At 44.1% G+C, this 17,760-nt stretch overlaps 1 protein-coding gene across 3 annotated transcripts in view; it reads left to right on the top strand.

The window, feature by feature from the left end:
* LOC109888948 (kinase non-catalytic C-lobe domain-containing protein 1) overlaps positions 1-17,760 on the top strand; it is a 50,879-nt gene that overhangs the window by 8,446 nt on the left and 24,673 nt on the right. For 2 of the 3 annotated variants that reach the window (XM_031823376.1, XM_020481544.2), the window contains exons 4-15: positions 995-1,141; positions 3,062-3,179; positions 3,285-4,066; positions 4,330-4,444; positions 4,715-4,786; positions 5,011-5,072; positions 5,235-5,393; positions 5,679-5,756; positions 5,893-5,980; positions 6,106-6,295; positions 6,483-7,285; positions 16,200-16,466. In XM_031823376.1, coding sequence (XP_031679236.1) covers positions 995-1,141; positions 3,062-3,179; positions 3,285-4,066; positions 4,330-4,444; positions 4,715-4,786; positions 5,011-5,072; positions 5,235-5,393; positions 5,679-5,756; positions 5,893-5,980; positions 6,106-6,295; positions 6,483-6,948 — 2,277 coding nt within the window. In that variant the 3' untranslated portion in view covers positions 6,949-7,285; positions 16,200-16,466. Of the gene's footprint in view, positions 1-994; positions 1,142-3,061; positions 3,180-3,284; positions 4,067-4,329; positions 4,445-4,714; positions 4,787-5,010; positions 5,073-5,234; positions 5,394-5,678; positions 5,757-5,892; positions 5,981-6,105; positions 6,296-6,482; positions 7,286-16,199; positions 16,472-17,760 lie in introns of those variants that run through there. The other variant, XM_031823377.1, reaches the window with a different exon arrangement.

Genomic DNA, 17,760 nt, shown 5'->3' with positions numbered 1-17,760 from the left:
GCCCTGGTAGATGCACAGCTGTTTGCATCAGAAAATGATTCTCTATCATAAACATAACTATATAACCAAATATATGTATAATCGTGAAAACCATAATAATACAATTCAGAAAGTAATTTTGGATGAATCCAAGAGTGTATTCATTGTTGTTAAGGGCTGTAAAGATTTTATCCACCAGTTGCAAAAGTGCCATATCTGTCATTTTCAAGTCTTTAGGAACAATACCAGTTCGCATAGATTTATCTATTTGACAATTACCACGGTAGATCTTCCGTGGTAAATGAGGAAATGCTTTATTTCAGTTGTAAGGAATTGATTGTCAAATAGATAAATCGCCATTTAGTTTGCTCATAAAGTAGGAATAAATTGTTCCCACGATAATACAACTGGAGGGTGAAATGGTCTTGATAAATGATGGCTGCAATCAAGACTAAAATATAACCTCTACATCCACGTTAGGGAGCGGTAATGTTGGTTGCAATTTGAGATCAGCTCTGCGGGTTATTTTCGCCCGTATTGGTTGTTTTAACGAGAGATCAGCTGGCGATAATCTAGAAGCTTTCGATGGTTGCAATTGGCCTAATGGATCTGAAGGCGCTCATATGAGGGAGGAACATTGCCTTGGCCTGGCCTACTGCAGCTTTATTGACATCTTGATGGCCTGATGAATTACTTCCTCAACCAAAAGCATGCCAAATAGGCCTGGTTTCCACCAAGACCCCAAAGAGATGCCCAAAGGACTTCTGCTGCATATACTAATAAACAGAGGTTGTCATAGGATACAGTAGTGATGAATGGCTTCTTTTTTAGTACATGAGCTGATGACATGAGGTAAATAACACATATGAGGTTTTAATTCCCATCTGGTTTAAAGAGAACATGTCCATACAGTGTAAACATGTCTAAGCAGTCTTTTTATTTTATGATAAACAATTGCAGTGTAGTGAATGTTATGGGTCAGTTTGAGGTCAATGACGCTCTGAATCTTCTCCAGGGACATGTGTACTCTCTGGGCTCCACCCTCTCTGCCGCGTTGGACTTTGTCATTGAGCCAGAGCTGGAGGCAGAGCTGGGGGAGGAGATTCAGAGACTGCTGGAGCAGATGCAGGAGGAGGGGCCAGAGGACAGGCCACTCCCCCAGGTAACTTCACCGTCATGGATGAACATTAATGGAGTGCTGTCTGTCTTTACGCTCTTATTATACAAATTACGGAGTGGCTGCGAGTCCGAATTATCTTCCCGATAGCACAAAATCCAACATTTTTATGCAAGTCCGGGATTCTCTTCTTTACGCACAGTCTCTGATCTACTCATTTGGCTGCCCAGAGAACAGGCTACCAACAAACTACACTGGCAAATTTCAGTGATGAATGGAGAATGGTGCTCATTTAATAACGTTAGATCAAAGCTGAATCGATGTCTGCAAGATCACAACATGATAGTATTCTACATAACATAACCAAATACAGTGTCTTCAGAAAGTAGTCATACCCATTGACTTATTCCACATTTTGTTGTGTTACAGCCTGCATTCAAAATTGATTACATGTATTATTATTCTTACCCATCTACACTCTATACCCCGTAATGACAAAGTGGAAACATGTTTTCAGAAATGTTTGCAAATGTATTGAAAATGAAATACATTTCCATAAGTATTCACACCCCTGAGTCAATACTTTGTAGAAGCACCTTTGGCAAACGGATACAAGAGACATGACATACTGAAATGCAACTGGATGTGCACAGACACTGAACATGAGCAGCACCGTGTGGAGGAGCAATGACAGTGCAATGTAGATAGGTAGTAATGGGAAGGTTGGCTATATTTAACGACTCTGATCTTTTCGACTCGTTCAGTCAAAAGAACAAATCTTTCGGCAAAATTTTGTTCACTTGAGTGAGCAACGCCCAGAGCACGCAGGACCCTCTACCGGTGAACGATGAACTGAAAACTCAAAAGATGATTCTACAAGCCTCTCGTTCACCATAGTGGGCTTATTGGAGCTGTCATTTGTGACTGCTTTAAACAATGTACATTTGTTGATCGCTAGGCATACAAAATCAATTATTTCTTGATACATTTGAAAGGAGATCTAGTTGTGGACGCAACCGGACTAAATTGTGAACGACTCTTGTTGGAATGCATTGCTTGACTGCTGTGAGGCTGATAAGCACAATATCATTTGTAAACTGTAGTCCCCCCCCCCCCCCAAAAAAACGATTCGTTCTCAAGTTTGAGTTTGTTGACCAGAGCCGCGGTGTATGTTTTGGTTCTATAAATCTGTGTCCATCATAACATTCAATAATCAATTGAATTCCTTCTTGCACCATGCGATCAATTATTAGTTCTAAACATGCACATTTCTTCTCTATGTTGCCTGCTGCACGATCTATTGTCCTGCGTGCATATATGACAGAGTTATTGGTCGGAGCAGAGCACGTGTCTAGATCCTCATGAGCCGGAGGAGTGTGTATCAATCATGCTGTAGGACTTATTGGGGGCCAGCAGGTCAAACAAACGGTTAAAATTAACAAGTCACTCGAATCCTGACTCGAATCAGTCAAAAATAGTTGTTCAAAAAGAACAAATCGTTCTCAAACTGCACATCACTACAGATGGGAAAACCAAAATGGAGGATGTTACAGTCGTGCTCTAAAAATACATAAAGCGAGTTGCACACTCTATATAAGATCTCCCAGTAATTTATTGGGTAAACCGCCAACGTTTCGGCATCATTGTGCCTTCTTCATGCACGAAACAAGAATTCTGCCCAGGGGATAAAACTCAAATATGAAGTTTACACCAATAACCGGATGGATTTTCTTTTGGGAAACAAATTAAATCTGTTTCAACACTGTGTCCTCAACAGTGAGTCATCAACAATGAAATGGCAAAACGTATTAAACCCCCTAAAGTTCATAGTTTCATATTTATATTAATATAATCTCAATGGTAAATGTGAGAAAGGTACCCTTTCTATAGAAACTTAAACTTACCTTTGCATCACAAAGTACTTTATGTCTATGCTAGCTGATATATTATGTGTCTTCCTCTCAGGACCTCCTCTCCCTTGCAGAGGAAAAGCTAGTAGATACCTCTTCCACAGCCCTGTGCCGGAAACTCTCTTCTATAGGACGAAGAGTTCTGTCAATCGAATCCGTCGCAACATTTCAAGGTTTGCCTTTAGACACGGGATATGTCTGTGTAAATCTATGTCAACGTGCATTTCTGTTGTAGTCCACTGTGGCCATAACCATACTACCTGTGTATCTATCCACAGATGGGTGGCGTGGCTCTTGGGAGGCTCGATGGCAGCAGCCCAAACCCAACTGGCAGCTCCACAAGAGCATCGACTCTGAGGACAGTAGCTCCAAAAACCAGGGCATTGTCTCACATACCACGGCAGAGAACCTGGACTTAAACGACTCCAACGGCCTGCATCGGCATCACGTATGTGGAGCCTGGGACTCCACCCTTTGGGCTGACGGTATGGGGGATGTGGAAGAGAATGGATGTGTCAGAGAGGAGGACATGTTTGGTTCTCAGTTGGATAGCAGATCTCAGAATAGTTCTCCTGTACACAGGAGGGCTCAGGAGAGGGCTGGGAGGGTGAGGGGGATTCTGAATCGTTCCTGCTCCGTTCCAGACTCCAATAATCCCCCCGCATTCCCGCCCGCGCCCCATGGGGATATCAGTGTCAATGTATCGGACCTCACGGAGATAGGAGCTGAGGAATGCATGGGGCACGGGTCTGTTTGGAGCACGAGAGGGGACCGAGAGAAGGCCACTTATGAATGCAATGACTCTGAGCAATGGGACTCAGCGAGAGACAGTGAGACATTAGAAGGGGAAAGAGATTCTACCCTGCCCATATGTGGTGCTGAAACAGATTCAGACAGTCAAAGTGGAACACGAGATGAAACCTCTTCGTCCCGCCCAGCTCAAGACCCGGACATGTTGGTCGACTCTGCTTGCAACATGACTTCAACCTCAAACCTTTACACTCCCAATAATCACATGACTAAAAGCATGCTGTGCCTCAATGAACAATCTCAGGATGAGGTGAGTTCAAGGATCCGTTTCATGTACTGTACAATGTACGTAGATTTTACATGCCTTCGTTTCAGGAAAGTTCTTGTTTACAACTCTTCGGGGTGGTTTCTCAGACCCAGATTAAGCCTATTCCTGAACTAAAAATCACTTTCAGTGGTGATTTTTCATTGAACGTGTTTTTTTTGTCCAGGACTGGCTTAATCTGGGACTGGTAAACTGTCCAAGAGGGAAAGAAATGTTAACAATGTTAATTTTTATTGATTGTGACCTAGTGGATCTCTCTGAGGGATCTACTCACACGGAGTGGGCAGAGACTGTCTGTGAATGAGCTATGGGCCCTGTGTCATACCTGCCTCTCCACACTGCAGACCTACTTAGACTACCCAGGTTGGACTCCTCACTTCTTCAGTTAAACAACCACTGATTCTCTGCTCTGTGTAAATCAATGACATGATTTACTAAGCAGTAAGCATCCAATCCCTCACTTTGTCTGGTCTCTAAACCACTTTGCTGTTGATTAAATTATTATGAGAAACGTCACTGTGGCAGTGGCAATAAATCATTTAAAACTTTGTTTTAGTTCGACATACACTTTATGTAATTTCTTAAAACGTATTAACCTCTTAGGCTTACTCTTCTTTTTTTCCTTCCTGAAAGCATACCTGTGCCTGGATACAATGTACGTGGGTTGTGAGGGAGAAGTTCTCTTCCTGAAACCTAAAAACACAGGTATGGCTCTTTTAGCTTGTGCAGTACACGGTAGTCAGCAGTACTCTGTTTGGGATGATAAAGTTACTTTGCCACTTTCCATTTATTCCCTTGTCTCTGTTTATGTATAGATTTACAACTGTTGTGACTTCAAATATTCAAAAGTTATCCTGAGAAAAGTGTCTGAAGGAACATTCTACGAAATGATGTCGCGTTCAATAATTCAACGTGAATTTTCCTCGTAGGATCCTGCGATGCATTTTATCTGGCCCCTGAATTCCAGGAGCATGGAATCGTAACTGAAAAGGTTTGCCTCAACTTCTGACATTCATCTTTTAAAATAAAACCTTCTTCTCCATCAAGTAAGATGCTTTTGATTACCGATGAAGTGGGGTGTCATCTGTCTGTCCGTCCATCCATCTGTATGTCTTTCTCTCGGTCCATTCGTCCGACTTCTGTCTGTTTTTAGGCCTGTGTTTATGGGGTGGCTGCCATCCTATGGGCCACGGCCAAGTTCAACCTGTCAGCCAATCAGAAGCTGGCTATGCCCAGGAAGTTGAAGATGCTGCTGCTGGAGATGGCCAAGAGGACGCCCATCGAAAGACCTTCCATTGTCGTAGCTAAAAAGGTAGTCATAGCTTCAGCTCTCAACCATTCTAGTGAAAGCACATTCATCTATTCTTCTTTTGATCAATGTTTTAGTAGCATTAATTACATATGTAACAGCATTTTTAATAGACGCAATGGTGACATAATATATTGTGAATGAATGAGCAAAGTTTCTTTACTGTAAAGTGTGTTGCAATTTGAAATACACTTTAAATGAAGTTTGATTTGATGAACAAATTAATGAATGAAGTATCTTAGGTGCTAAGGTATAAGATTTTAATTGATCATGTCTCTGCTGTTACAGAGCTGTCGGGATTATCTATCACGCCTAGGAACGAACGCTGAGACAGTGTGGACGAATCTGATCAACAGAGTCCACCCGGTACCACTCCACTGTACCACTGTAGCTACTGTTTGGCAGGGGTAGTGAGAAACATACTGCCCCTCAGAGTGAAAGGGAGGACACATTGCTATTCCATTATTGTCTGTCGAGGATAACTTCCTCCCTTACCTTTCAGCCACTCACAAAGGACATTGATGCAGAGGATCAGAATGGATTGGACAGTAGAGTAAACTCAAGTCAGGAATCAACACGTATCAAGAGTGGTACGATTAATTCATCTTTTCAGACATTATGTTCAAGCGATTTTGTTGACCTTGCATCTACATACAGATTTGTGATCATCAAATGGCATTGATGTTGTAACTGAGATTGTTGTAACTGTGTGTAGGGTTTGTGCCCATGGCCACTGAGAGCCGATTGGCTCCTGTACCTGGCCCTGTTCCCCATAGCTATCCAATTAACGGAGCCCCCCAGCTTCCAGAGGCCTTCACTTCCCTTGCCACACACTTCAACCCCATCGTCCTGACCAGGGAGGGGGACACTGAGGAAACTCCCCTTCCTGCTTCAGACATTGAGGAGTAAGCAGTATGCCTTCATTCAATGGAGATAAGAAATACCAGTCAAGGAATTATTTCACACACCACTGATGTTTTTGCAAGTTGGAGCTTACCATAGTTGCTTTATTGATTGCGGCAGAGATGTCATTGTATGTTAGCACTGATTTCAAGAATGCATTTTTAATTATCACATAATTTTGTGTTGCAGGGCTATAAGTGAAGTCACAAGAGGCAATGACATCGAGCCTGTGCAAGAGGCTAAGGACCGAGAAACCCCCCCACACCTTGAGGACCTACCCCTACCTCAGTCAGATAGAGACCTACACGACAACGGACGGGACAGCCCCGCCAATCAAAGGAGCGTGGGCACACGCAACCTTTCCTCCACTGCCTCAAGCGGCAGGACATTGGTCAACTCTCCACCTCCCACCTCCCCCAAACTCAGCAACCAGAGGACTCCCATTTCCGACCATCCACTCCCTCCTTCGACCACCCAATTGACTTCGTCTTCCTCTTGCCAATCGTCATCCTGCTCTCATCTGACTGGTGGTGGTGTTTTCAACAACTTCCTATTGCGTCAGGACCCTTTAACAGGGCACTTAACCCTGGTGCCAGTGCAGATAACAGTCCCTGAGTCCCTCCATGGTCTGGAGCTCAATCTGCCCCTGACCTAAAGCTCCAGCTACCTCCAGGGTCAACCCACACATCCACGGGGCCCTAGAGACCATCTGACCCCTGGCCAGGGAGCTGAACCTCTTTTGGAATGCCTTAATGGCAGACCCTCGGACCCCAAAGCGTCCATGCCCCATCCCCACAATGGAGAAGGAGGTCCAAGGACAGGAGAAGGTGAGGGTGAACACCTATCAGAGTCCCATGGACCCCCTCAGGGAGACTCACTTCCTCCCACCTCCCCCCTGATGAACCCTTCCCTACACGAGGTTATTGGCCTACTCAGGGCAGAGTTTGCCTTTGATGGCTATCTGGAGAATGGTGTAGAGGATCTAGCAATGGGTAAGTAACATGAAGATTGATATTCATTCTCATGTAGCCTATGGCCCCAGATCTGTTTTGACAACTTCTACAGTTCTTCACACCAGTTGGTAAGACCACACAAACAGATATGGCTAGTAGCCATATTCTCCCTGTTTTTCACCCGACTGAATTTAGTTAGGATAATTGCTTTATAGAGAGATGGAGAAAAGATAAATTATATTTGTCACATTCGCCAATTTCAACAGGTGTAGACCTTACAGTGAAATGCTTACTTACAAGACCTTAACCAACAATGCAGTTCTAAGAAAATACAACAACAAAAAAGTAAGAGATGAAAGTAACAAATAATTGAAGAGCAGCAGTAAAATAACAATAGCGAGGTGATATACAGGGGGTACTGGTACAGAGTCAATGTGTGGGGGCACCGATTAGTCGACGTCATTTAGGTAATATGTACATGTAGGTAGAGTTATTAAAGTGACTATGCATAGACAATAACAGAGTAGCAACAGTGTAGAAGAGTGGGGGGGGGGGCAATGCAAATAGTTTGGTTAGCCATTTGATTAGATGTTCAGGAGGCTTATGGCTTGGGGATAGAAGCTGCTTAAAAGCCTCTTGGACCTAGACGTGGCGGTCTGGTACCGCTTGCCGTGCAGTAGCAGAGAGAACAGCCTACGACTAGGGTGGATGGAGTCTTTGACAATTTTTAGGGCCTTCCTCTGACACCGCCTGGTATAGCGGTCCTGGATGGCAGGATGCTTGGCCCCATTGATGTACTGGGCCGTACGCACTACCCTCTGTAGTGCCTTACAGTCGGAGGCCGAGCAGTTGCCATACCAGGTAGTTATGCAACCCGTCAGGATGCTCTTGATGGTGCATATGTAAAACATTTTGAGGATCCATGCCAAATCTGTTCAGTCTCCTGAGGGGGAATAGGTTTTGTCGTGCCCTCTTCACGACTGTCTTGGTGTGCTTGGACCATGTTAGTTTGTTGGTGATGTGGACGCCAAGGAACTTGAAGCTCTCAACCTGCTTCGCTACGGCCCCATCGATGAGAATGGGGGCGTGCTCTGTCCTCCTTTTCCTGTAGTCCACAATCATCTCCTTTGTCTTGATCAAGTTGAGGGAGAGGTTGTTGTCCTTGTACCACGCGGTCAGGTCTCTGACCTCCTTCCTATAGGCTGTCTCATCGTTGTCGGTGATTAGGCCTACCACTGTTGTGTCATTGGCAAACTTAATGATGTTGTTGGAGTCGTGCCTGGCCGTGCAGTCATGAGTGAACAGGGAGTACAGGAGGGGACTGAGCACGCACTCCTGAGGGGCCCCAGTGTTGAGGATCAGCGTGGCGGATGTGTTGTTACCTACCCTTACCACCTGGGGGTGGCCTGTCAGGAAGTCCAGTTGCAGAGGGAGGTGTTTAGTCCTAGGGTCCTTAGCGTAGTGATGAGCTTTGAGGGCCCTATGGTGTTGAACGCTGAGCTGTAGTCAATGAATAGCATTCTCACATAGGTGTTCCTTTTGGTAATATGTACATTATCCCAGGTGGGAAAGGGCAGTGTGGAGTGCAATAGAGATTGCATCTTCTGTGGATCTGTTGGGGGCGGTATGCAAATTGCAGTGGGTCTAGAGCTTCTGGGATAATTGTGTTGATGTGTACCATGACCAGCCTTTCAAAGCACTTCATGGCTACAGACGTGAGTGCTACGGGTCAGTAGTAATTTAGGCAGGTTACCTTAGTGTTCATGGGCACAGGGACTATGGTGGTCTGCTTGAAACATGTTGGTATTACAGACTGACAGGGTGAAGTTGAAAATGTCAGTGAAGACACCTGCCAGTTGGTAAGCGCATGCTCGGCGTACACGTCCCTGCAGGCTTGTGAATGTTGACCTGTATAAAAGTTTTACTCACATCGGCTGCGGAGAGCGTGATCACACAGTCATCCGGAACAGCTGATTCTCTCATGCATGTTTCAGTCTTACTTGCCCTGAAGCGAGCATAGAATTGATTTAGCTCGTCTAGTAGGCTCCTGTCACTGAGCAGCTCTCGGCTGTGCTTCCCTTTGTAGTCTGTAATAGTTTGCAAGCCCTGCCATTTCCGACAAGCGTCAGAGCCTGTGTAGTACGATTCGATCTTAGTCCTGAATTGATGCTTTGCCTGTTTGATGGTTTGTAAGAGGGCATAACAGGATTTATAATAAGCTTCCGGGTTAGTCACACTCCTTGAAGTGGCAGCTCTACCCTTTAGCTCAGTGTGAATGTTGCATGTAATCCATGGCTTCTGGTTGGGGTATGTGCGTACAGTCACTGTGGGGACGACATCATCGATGCACTTATTGATGAAGACAGTGACTGATGTGGTTTACTCCTCAATGCCATCAGAAGAATATTCCAGTCTGTGCTAGCAAAACAGTCCTGTGGTTTAGCATCTGCTTTATCTGACCACTTTTATAGACCGATTTGCCAAATGGAGGGCGAGGGAGAGGGAGAGCATTGTACACGTCTCTGTGTGTGAAGTAAAGGTGGTATTGAGTTTGTTTTTCTCCCCTCTGGTTGCACATTTAACATGCTGATATAAATGAGGTAAAACTGATTTAAGTTTCCCTGTATTAAAGTCCCCGGCCATTAGGAGCGCCACCTCTGGATGAGCGTTTTTCTGTTTGCTTATGGCTGTATACAGCTCATTGAGTAAGGTCCTAGTGCCAGCATCGGTATGTATACAGATGAAAACTCTAGGTAGATAGCGTATCTCTTGATAAGCTGTAGACCACACTAACTCATGCGAGCAAAATTTTGAGATTTCCTTATATATCGTGCACCAGCTATTTACAAATATACATAGGCCGCCACCCCGTGTCTTACCAGAGGCTGCTGTTCTATCCTGCCGATCGAGTGTATAACCCGCCAGCTGTATGTTAATAATGTCGTCATTCAGCCACGACTCGGTGAAACATAAAATATTACAGTTTTTAATGTACCGTTGGTAGGATATACTGTACGTGCTTTTAGTTAGTCCCATTTATTTTCCAGCAATTGAACTTTGGTTAACAGTACGGATGGCAAAGGCAGATTAGCTACTTGTTGCCTGATTCTCACAAGGCACTCCACTCCGATCTCTCTCTGCAAAATCTCAGTTTTTTTCTCCAGCGAATGATGGGGATGAGGGCCTGTTCGGGTGTTTGGAGTATATCCTTCCTGTCCAACTCATTAAAGAAAAATTATTAGTCCAATTCAAGATGAGTAATCGCTGTTCTGATGTCCAGAAACTCTTTTCGGTCATAAGAGACGGTAGCAGCAACATTATGTACGAAAAAAGTTAAGCGATGCGGACAAAAACTAACAAAATAGCACGGTTGGTTAAGAGCCAATAACATGGAAGCCATCATCTCCGGCAACCATCATGCGAGTTGTGTCATTAAAGAGTATGGTATCTGGTATGACAAGCTTTCTGTCTAAAAAAACAGTCATTGATGTACTGTCTCATGTTTGTGTTTGAAGGCGAGTATTTCCAGTCTCTGAAGGACCTACAGTACCAGACATTCTGCAATGTTGTGAAAGAGAAGTTCTGTGACCTTTACTGGGATGAGGACTTATTGGGAGTGCTACACTGTGTGGTCAACTACAGCCAATTATCTCTGTATGTCAGTGATGTCAGTGATTGCCCGTTTCATTGGCGATCCAAACACAGGTCTTCTCTCAATAACAGAAGCCTAACAGAAGATAAATGATACAATTGAAAAAAGATTCACACTTTCATTTATATAGACTGAATGCATGAGGTAAATTAGGTAACATTAGCAAGTTAGCTAGGTAACGTTAGCTAGCAGGGATCTTAGCTAGCCAGTTCAAGTTGGAACATTATTAAAAGCAAGCTGGCTACATCTATCAAACCTGAACTGCCAATGAATAGGCTACAGTTAGCAAATCTGGCATGATAGCCAATCGAGATCCCTCCACCTTGCAGTTAAAGAAGCTATTGTTAGCAAGGTAGCTAGCTTGTTAACGTTAACAATGCAAATATTCCTCTGACATTACACATTAGCGAGAGGCTTTGTCTTTCACTAGTTACATCACAGTATCATAGCTAGCTCGGCTCGCTAGCATTATCAAATAATGTAGCTAGCTAGCATAACCAACATTTACTCACCAGTCACCCACAACACCAATCTCAGGTTTGAAGGTTGACAGCATGCAGAACTATTAGCTAGCTTTGGATGTAATTGATATCCTGGCGATCTGCACAAGATTGTTGAACAACTTTATGGAGGCCCATTTTCACTGGAGCATTTCTTGAGCAATATGTGCATTGCACATCAAGCTATTGCAAAAGATAATGGCATGGGAAGTAACCACACCATGTTGTTTTGAGAAGACTGTTTCTCTTTGCATAATATTGTTTACCCACAAGTCAAATTATCTCATGAAAGTTTGTAATTTCTGGGGGGGAATGCCATTAACAATTGTGATTAACTTTGTGCAAAGGAAGGAAGCAAAGTCTTGGCCAAACCCCTCCCTTCTGCTAATTTCACCTGTGTTTATCATGGCCAAAAAGCACATTTTTGTTTTCAGATTATAATTTTTTTTACAATAAAGCCAATTTTGACTTTGTGGCTGCAGAATCTAGTGGAAACAGTTTCTTCCTCACACTGGCTTGAAAATCACTGCACCAGTTTAAGCACCAATTTTGCCCAATTCTGATTCATCAAATAATCAACCAACAAAACCCCAAAACCAGGAACTACTGCTGCTCGTAATCACATAATTCTACTTGAGACTTGACAGATTCTCGCCATTGTATCGGTCCACGAGAATCAATCCACGACAAATTACTCCATGCATGACAATTCTCCCGAGGCATTACCACCATGTGTTAAAATGTTAATTATAATCCAAACCCAACCTTTGTGTAAATTGTGACAAACTTACTTTAAAAAAAAACGCTGTTTTAGACGAGACCGACTTTATGACCAAAATTATCCTATATACACTTTGTAGTCAATTTTGACCCTAAAATAATTGTTTTGGACTCATATCGATGCCATATACACCATTTTCAAAAAGAGCAGTTGCTTTTTCGATTCAGTCACTCTTTAATTTACGCGCTTAAACTAAAAATAATGCCGTTGTCATAAAACTGTCTTTAGCTGGAAGGGCTGTCAATACTATAAGAAGGATTTAGTTCTCCTTAAAAGTATTCTCCGTCAACAAGCTTAGTTTGTCTCTCTGAGCAGGGAAAAGCCCAAAATTGGCAGTGTTTGTGTTCAGAATGTTAATTTCTCTCAGGTGAGTCCTCAACAACTCATAGGCACTTTAGATGCTACAACCACTCCCCCTTACACACACACACATTCACGCACACTCCATTCATAATCAGCATTCACAGAAGATGCACTTCAGACACACACTTCCACTGGCTCTGGCTTTCTCCAGCAAGTTTTTTGTTTGTCTCGGGAATATTGGCTTGGCACCATTAATGAGCTACTTATGGTTCTTCCTGCCTAACAGAGTCATAAGGATCCTTGAGGAGTGTACATGAATGAAGGAAAAGGTGAAATGACTCACCCCTTTTTTGTTCCTACTTATGCAGACCAAGACAGATGGAGGGGCACATGAGTGTGGTGAGGAGATGTGCAGCTTGTCAGTTTACTTAGATACTGTTTCATCTCATGGTTGCCGTGCTCTTAACGGCTGGGGCAGTGTGTTGAGATCATTTTTCATCTTCTGTGGTGATGATACAGACCGAGATCACAGCCTTGGACAGACAGACAAACAATGCTCTGAGTGGAGATTTTAGACTGTCAACTGGAGTAGCCTTTCACTGCTAGGGCAGCTTATTGGAAAGATGACGCCGGAAGGGATGGCTGCCGTTTTATGGGCTCTTAACCAACCGTGCTATTTTTTAATTTTATTTTTTGCATTGTTTGTAACTTATTTTGTACATGATGTTGCTGCTACCATCTCTTATGACTGAAAAGAGCCTCTGGACATCAGAACAGCAATTACTCACCTCAAATTGGACTAATAATTTTTCTTTAATGAGTCGGATGGGAAGGATCTACTCCAAACACCCGAACAGGCCCTCATCCCCGTCATTCGCTGGAGAAAGAACAGAGATTTTGCGGAAAGAGATCCAGGTGCCTTGTGAGGATCAGGCTAATCTGCCTTTGCCATCCGTACTGCTGAAAGCACATATATCCTACCAATGGGACATTAAAAACCTGTAATATCTTACGTTTCACCAAGTCGTGGCTGAACGACAACATTAATAACATACAGCTGCCGTGTTATACACTATCGGTAGGATAGAACAGCAGTCTCTGGTAAGACACAGGGTGGGGGCCTATGCATATTTGTAAACAGCAGCTGGTGCACAATATTGAAGAAAGTCTCGAGATTTTGCTCGCCTGAGGTAGAGTATCTCTTGCTAAGCTGTAGACCACACTATCTACCTAAGAGAGTTTATCTGTATTTTTTGTAGCTGTCTACAAACCACCACAGACCAATGCTGGCACTAAAACCGCACTCTGTGAGCTGTATACAGCCATAAGCAAACAGGAAAATGCTCATCCAGAGGCGGCGCTCCTAGTGAACTTTAATGCAGGGAAACTTAAATCAGTTTCACCTAATTTCTATCAGCATGTTAAATGTGCAACCAGAGGAGGGGGGGAACCTTTAGACCACCTTTACTCCACACACAGAGATGCGTACATAGCTCTCGCTCACCCTTCATTTGGCAAAATCTGATTGCTTTACAAGCAAAAATTAAAGCAGGAAGCACCAGTGACTCGGTCTATAAAAAAAGTGGTCAGATGAAGCAGATGCTAAACTACAGGACTGTTTTGCTAGTATAGACTGGAATATGTTCCCGGGATTCTTTCCGATTGCATTGAGGAGTAAACCACATCAGTCACTGGCTTCATCAATAAGTGCATCGATGACGTCGTCCCTACAGTGACTGTACGTACATACCATCAAAAAATGTAAATGTAAACTATTATACAAAATTCTTGCAACCAATAGAATGTGCTATATATAATAATATATATAAGAGTCATTAGATTGTGATTTATTTTGGTACTGTCCATATGTAGTTCGTTTTTGTCACAGGTCCAGGAATGGCTGAAGAATTGCAACATTTACCTAGAACTAACGCTGCAGATAGCAATACTGGGTGATTTGAAAAGTCATAATCAATCAATAATATAATAATTATTTTAACAAAAATATTTATTTAATTTACAATCTGTAGAAGCTATGAGAATAGAAAGGTTCAGTACTTTTGAAGTAGATCCACAGATGATGCAATCTCTATTGCGCTCCACACTGTCCTTTCACTCCTGGACAAAAGAAACACCCATGTGAGAATGCTATTCATTGACTACAACTCAGCGTTCAACATCATAGTGCCCTCAAAGCTCATCACGTAGGGGCCTCTGCCAGATGGTAAGGGTAGATAACACATCTGCCACGCTGATCCTCAACGCGGAGGCCCCTCAGGGGTGCGTGCTCAGTCCCCTTCTGTATTCCCTGTTCACTCATGACTGCACGAACTGGCATGACTCCAACACCATCATTAAGTTTGCCGATGACACAACAGTGGTAGGCCTGACCACCGATAATGATGAAACGGCCTATAGGGAGGAGGTCAGAGACCTGACCATGTGGTACAAGGACAACCTCTCCCTCAACTTGATCAAGACAAAGGAGATGATTGTGGACTAAAGGAAAATTAGGGCCGAGCACGCCCTCATTCTCGTCGACGGGGCTGTAGTGGAGCAGGTTGAGAGCTTCATGTGCCTTGGTGTCCCCATAACCAACAAACAAACATGTTCCAAGCACACCAAGACAGTCGTGAAGAGGGCACGACAAAATCTATTTCCCCTCAGGAGACTGAAAAGATTTGGCATGGCTCCTCAGATCCTCAAAAGGTTTTACAGCTGCACCATCGAGGGCATCCTGACGGGTTGCATCATTGCCTGGTATGGAAACGGCTCGGCTTCTGACCGCAAGGCACTACAGAGGGTAGTGCGTACAACCCAGTACATCACCGGGGCCAAGCTTCCTGCCGTCCAGGACCTCTATACCAGGCGGTGTCAGAGGAAGGCCCTAAAAACCACCCTAGTCATAGACTGTTCTCTCTGCTGTCACACGGCAAGCAGTACCGGGGCGCCAAGTTTAGGTCCAAAAGACTCCTTAACAGCTTCTACCCCCAAACCATAAGACTCCTGAACATCTATCAAATGGCTACCCAGACTATTTGCATTGCCCCCCCCCCCCCTTCTACACTGCTGCTACTCTCTGTTCTTATCTATGCATAGTTACTTTTATAACTATACCTACATGTACATATTACCTTAACACCAGTGCCCCTGCACATTGACTATGTACTGGTACCCCCTGTATATAGCCCTGCTATTGTTATTTACTGCTGCTCTTTAATTATTTGCTTTGGATACAAACCGTTTTGGACCACTCAACCCCAGCAGTCAGATGCTAAGGAGCCACTAAGGATATTATTATTTTTTCAAGCTAATTATTGATTGTTTTGTTCTGATTAATTCATTTATGTTGGCCTACTTAATTGTTTTAATTATGCCTGTGAGGAGTGGGCTTGTTTCAATTATCTGTCTAGATTTCTCATATGATTATTTGTCTGAACTTTCAGTTGCTGTGTTTTTGTATTGACTGAGTTGTTATTCCCGCTATTTAGTTTGCATTGTTTATGTTGTGTCTAATTACTGTCTGATGTTTCAATTACTTTTCAGTCTGAGCTCTTATAGTCTGCGTTCCGTTTTATTGAATTAGTGTGTTTTGCCTGTTTTTGTCTGTGTTTGTGTTTGTCTAGTGGTCGGTGTGTGGCTGTGATGTTTGTGACTAGCTGTGACTGTTGTTTTGTGTTTACTCTCTCCCTCTGGCTGCTGATGTGCCATATTTAGAGGCTCTAATGAACAGTCTCCATCAAAGCCATGGCAAAGGGCAGCCACCTCACCCCTGAGTGCTTCCAGCTGTATAGCAGAGGAGAGGGAGGCACTGCGGCGTGGTCATGTCGACCTGAACGGCAACCTGCACCACAGTGGACCTGTAGCTTCAGACGCGTTGGAGAGATTTGAGAGACACCAGTGGGCCCTGTCTGCACTCAGAGAAACAGAGACTAGACCTGAACATAAAGATACTGAATCAGAGGAGGGTCAACATCATGTCTGCCCAGGTAGGAAAGGAAATACTGTAACTTTACAACTGTCATCACTGTTAACATTACTTCAATCACTCGTCTCTGTTACCATTACTTCACAGCTGAAGGGGGTGTGAAGATGGGGTGCTGTGGGATTATTTAAGACAAGCTTTGAGTCTCCAGAGTGGCGCATCGGTCAAAGGCCCTGCATCGCAGTGTTGTGGCTTCACTACAGCCTGGGGTTCGATCCTGGGTTTTGGCATAACCAGCCATGACCTGGGAGTCAATCAATCAATTGTATTTATAAAGCCCTTCTTACATCAGCTGATGTCACAAAGTGCTGTACAGAAACCTAGCCTAAAACCCCAAACAGCAAGCAATGCAGGTGTAGATGTGTAGGTGTAAACTCCCTAGAAAGAAACTTAAGAGGAACCAGGCTGTGAGGGGTGGCCAGTCCTCTTCTGGCTGTGCCGAGTGGAGATTATAACAGAACATGACCAAGATGTTCAAATGTTCATAGATGACCAGCAGGGTCAAATAATAATATTAATCACAGTGGTTGTAGAGGGTGCAAGAGGTCAGCACCTCAGGAGTAAATGTCAGTTGGCTTTTCATAGCCGATCATTCAGAGTATCTCTACCGCTCCTGCTGTCTCTAGAGAGTTGAAAACAGCAGGTCTGGGACAAGGTAGCACGTCCGGTGAACAGGTCAGGGTTCCATAGCCGCAGGCAGAACAGTTGAAACTGGAGCAGCAGCACGACCAGGTGGACTGGGGACAGTAAGGAGTCATCAGGCCAGGTAGTCCTGAGACATGGTCCTTGGGCTCAGGTCCTCTGAGAGAATTAGAGAGGATTAGAGAGAGCATACTTAAATACACACAGGACACCGGATAAGACAGGAGAAATACTCAAGATATAACAGACTGACCCTAGCCCCTCTACACAAACTATTGCAGCATAAATACTGGAGGCTGAGACAGGAGGTATCAGGAGACACTGTGGCCCCATCCGACGATAACCCCGGACAGGGCCAAACAGGCTGGATATAACCCCACCCACTTTGCCAAAGCACAGCCCCCACATCACTAGAGGGATATATTCAACCACCAATTTACTATCCTGAGACAAGGCCGAGTATAGCCCACTAAGATCTCCCTCATGGCAAGAACCCAAGGGGAATCTCATAGGGCGCCGCACAGTGTCGTCTGATTTAGGGGAGGGTTTGTCCGGGGGGCTTTACTTGGCTCATCGCACTCTAGTGACTCCTTGTGGTGGGCCGGGCACCTGCAAGGTGACTACAGTCATCAGTTGAACGGTGTTTCCTCT

This window comes from Oncorhynchus kisutch, linkage group LG4 (assembly GCF_002021735.2).
Source record: "Oncorhynchus kisutch isolate 150728-3 linkage group LG4, Okis_V2, whole genome shotgun sequence".
Lineage (NCBI taxonomy): Eukaryota > Metazoa > Chordata > Actinopteri > Salmoniformes > Salmonidae > Oncorhynchus > Oncorhynchus kisutch.
Note: the sequence above shows the minus strand (reverse complement) of the source record. Positions and strands in the feature narration are given on the sequence as shown.